This window comes from Grammomys surdaster, unplaced genomic scaffold (genome assembly GCF_004785775.1).
Source record: "Grammomys surdaster isolate TR1022 unplaced genomic scaffold, NIH_TR_1.0 804, whole genome shotgun sequence".
Lineage (NCBI taxonomy): Eukaryota > Metazoa > Chordata > Mammalia > Rodentia > Muridae > Grammomys > Grammomys surdaster.
Window position 1 is genome coordinate 383,310 of NW_021605223.1, and position 1,795 is coordinate 385,104.

General features: G+C 52.3%; 1 protein-coding gene across 2 annotated transcripts in view; it reads left to right on the plus strand.

The window, feature by feature from the left end:
* Window positions 1–1,505, plus strand: part of Lypd3 (LY6/PLAUR domain containing 3) — a 4,674-nt gene extending 3,169 nt beyond the window's left edge. The window contains exon 5 of one of the 2 annotated variants that reach the window (XM_028782577.1): window positions 502–1,505. In XM_028782577.1, coding sequence (XP_028638410.1) covers window positions 502–1,007 — 506 coding nt within the window. In that variant the 3' untranslated portion in view covers window positions 1,008–1,505. The remainder of the gene's footprint in view (window positions 1–501) is intronic. The other variant, XM_028782578.1, reaches the window with a different exon arrangement.
* The last annotated feature ends 290 nt before the right edge of the window (window positions 1,506–1,795 follow it).

Below are 1,795 nucleotides of genomic sequence, written 5' to 3' on the forward strand. Positions count from 1 at the left end.
CCCCCAGTGAGGGGCTGGGGGCGTGGCTCAGTGATAGAGCCCCTGCCTAGAATCCCCCAGTGAGGGGCTGGTACTCACTCCATGGCAGGTGAAGTTTTTCAATTCCCTCTAATGCCAGGTGTTTCTCAGGAGCTCTACTTCAGATTCTAAGACTACATTTAGCAGGGAGCTGAGAGAGACGAAGGCAAGGCTATGTTTGAGTTTTGCTCACAGATGTACTTCTGTTAAAGCCTTTGTTCCAAGGCAAATCTGGAGCTTGAATCCCACTCTTCTCAAAGCATTTTGCGGGAATACAGTCCATCATGAGCGGATGCCAGCAGCACAATGCTTTGCAGAAAGTGGGACCAGAGTAAAGATGTTCGGACACTCGAGTGCACAGCCCTCTGTCTCATTTCGGGGTTCACTTCACTGCTCCTGTCTCATTCCAGAGGTCCCTAAACTTTATTTGGGCTATGACAACCCCTATCTGTCCAATGACCTCTCTGTGTCTCCCTCTTGCAGCCAATGTGACCGTGTCCTTACCTGTCCGAGGCTGCGTCCAGGACGAGACCTGCACCCGGGATGGCGTCACTGGTCCAGGGTTCACACTCAGCGGCTCCTGCTGCCAGGGTCCCCGCTGTAACTCTGATCTTCGCAACAAGACCTATTTCTCCCCTCGAATCCCACCCCTAGTCTTGCTGCCTCCTCCAACCACCCCAGCCCCACCCACTCGGGCCCAGAACTCCTCCGGCACGACCTCTACAACAGCCTCAACCATGACCACCTCCACAGTCAAGCCCACCACAGACCAAGCCAGCCACACTTCTCCCCATGAAACAGAACGCGAAGTCATACCGGAAGATGGGTCGCGGTTGAGTGGAGGTGCTGTGGGCCACCAGGACCGCAGCAATATGGGGAAGTCTCCGGGAAAAGGTGAGGCCCAAATCCCAGCTAAAGGAGGCTCTGGCACGCTGGGGGCCTGGTTGTCAGCAGTTCTGTTGACTGTGGTTGCTGGCGCGATGCTGTGAACGCCTCATCTCGAATCCTCCATCTCACCTTGTTTCCCTGGCCCCGTGGTACCAACTCTTCCCATTTCTCACTTGACTGGACTGGCTCCGCCCCCATCCTCCAGCATCCCCAGGTCCAACTGCACTGGTTTGCAGCTTCGGGAAACAGTCTACTGTTGTAAATACTCCGCTGGCGTGGCCTTACTTTTTTTGATGTGGCCACAACATTCCCCCTGATGGTGACCTGGACAGAGGAAGAGAAATCTACTGCTGAGAGAGGCCTGGAGAGTCTACGGCAAGCCTCCTCTTCCCGTTTTCCTGACCAGGCTGGAAGACAGCCAGGCAGGTGGACAATGGATTCATCCTCTGAGCGCTGCGTTTGCCGGGCATCTGTGCAGGAATCTGGTCGCTTGTCTTCCTTAGAAGACTGAACAACTCCACGACAGGGTCTCGCCTCTGGCCTCTCTATGTGTTCTGTCTGCCACAGGAAAGTGTCAATAAAGATTTCGTTACTTTGTATAGTGAGTTAACTGACTTTCATCCACCTCTTACATCTTTCAAATTAACGTTTTTGTTTTGTTTTGTTTTCAAAACGGAGCCAAGGACAACCTATTCTTACATAGTGAGTTCTAAGACAGACAAGGTTACACAGCAAGACCTTGTCTCTTAAAAAATAAAACAAAAACTGTTGTGATGGATTGTTGGGTAACAGGTATCTTGCTACCAAGCCTGAGAACTTCAGTTCCTCCGTGAAACCCACGTGGTGGGGAAAATAATTGCTTGACCTCTGACCTCCCACTTGTGTACCA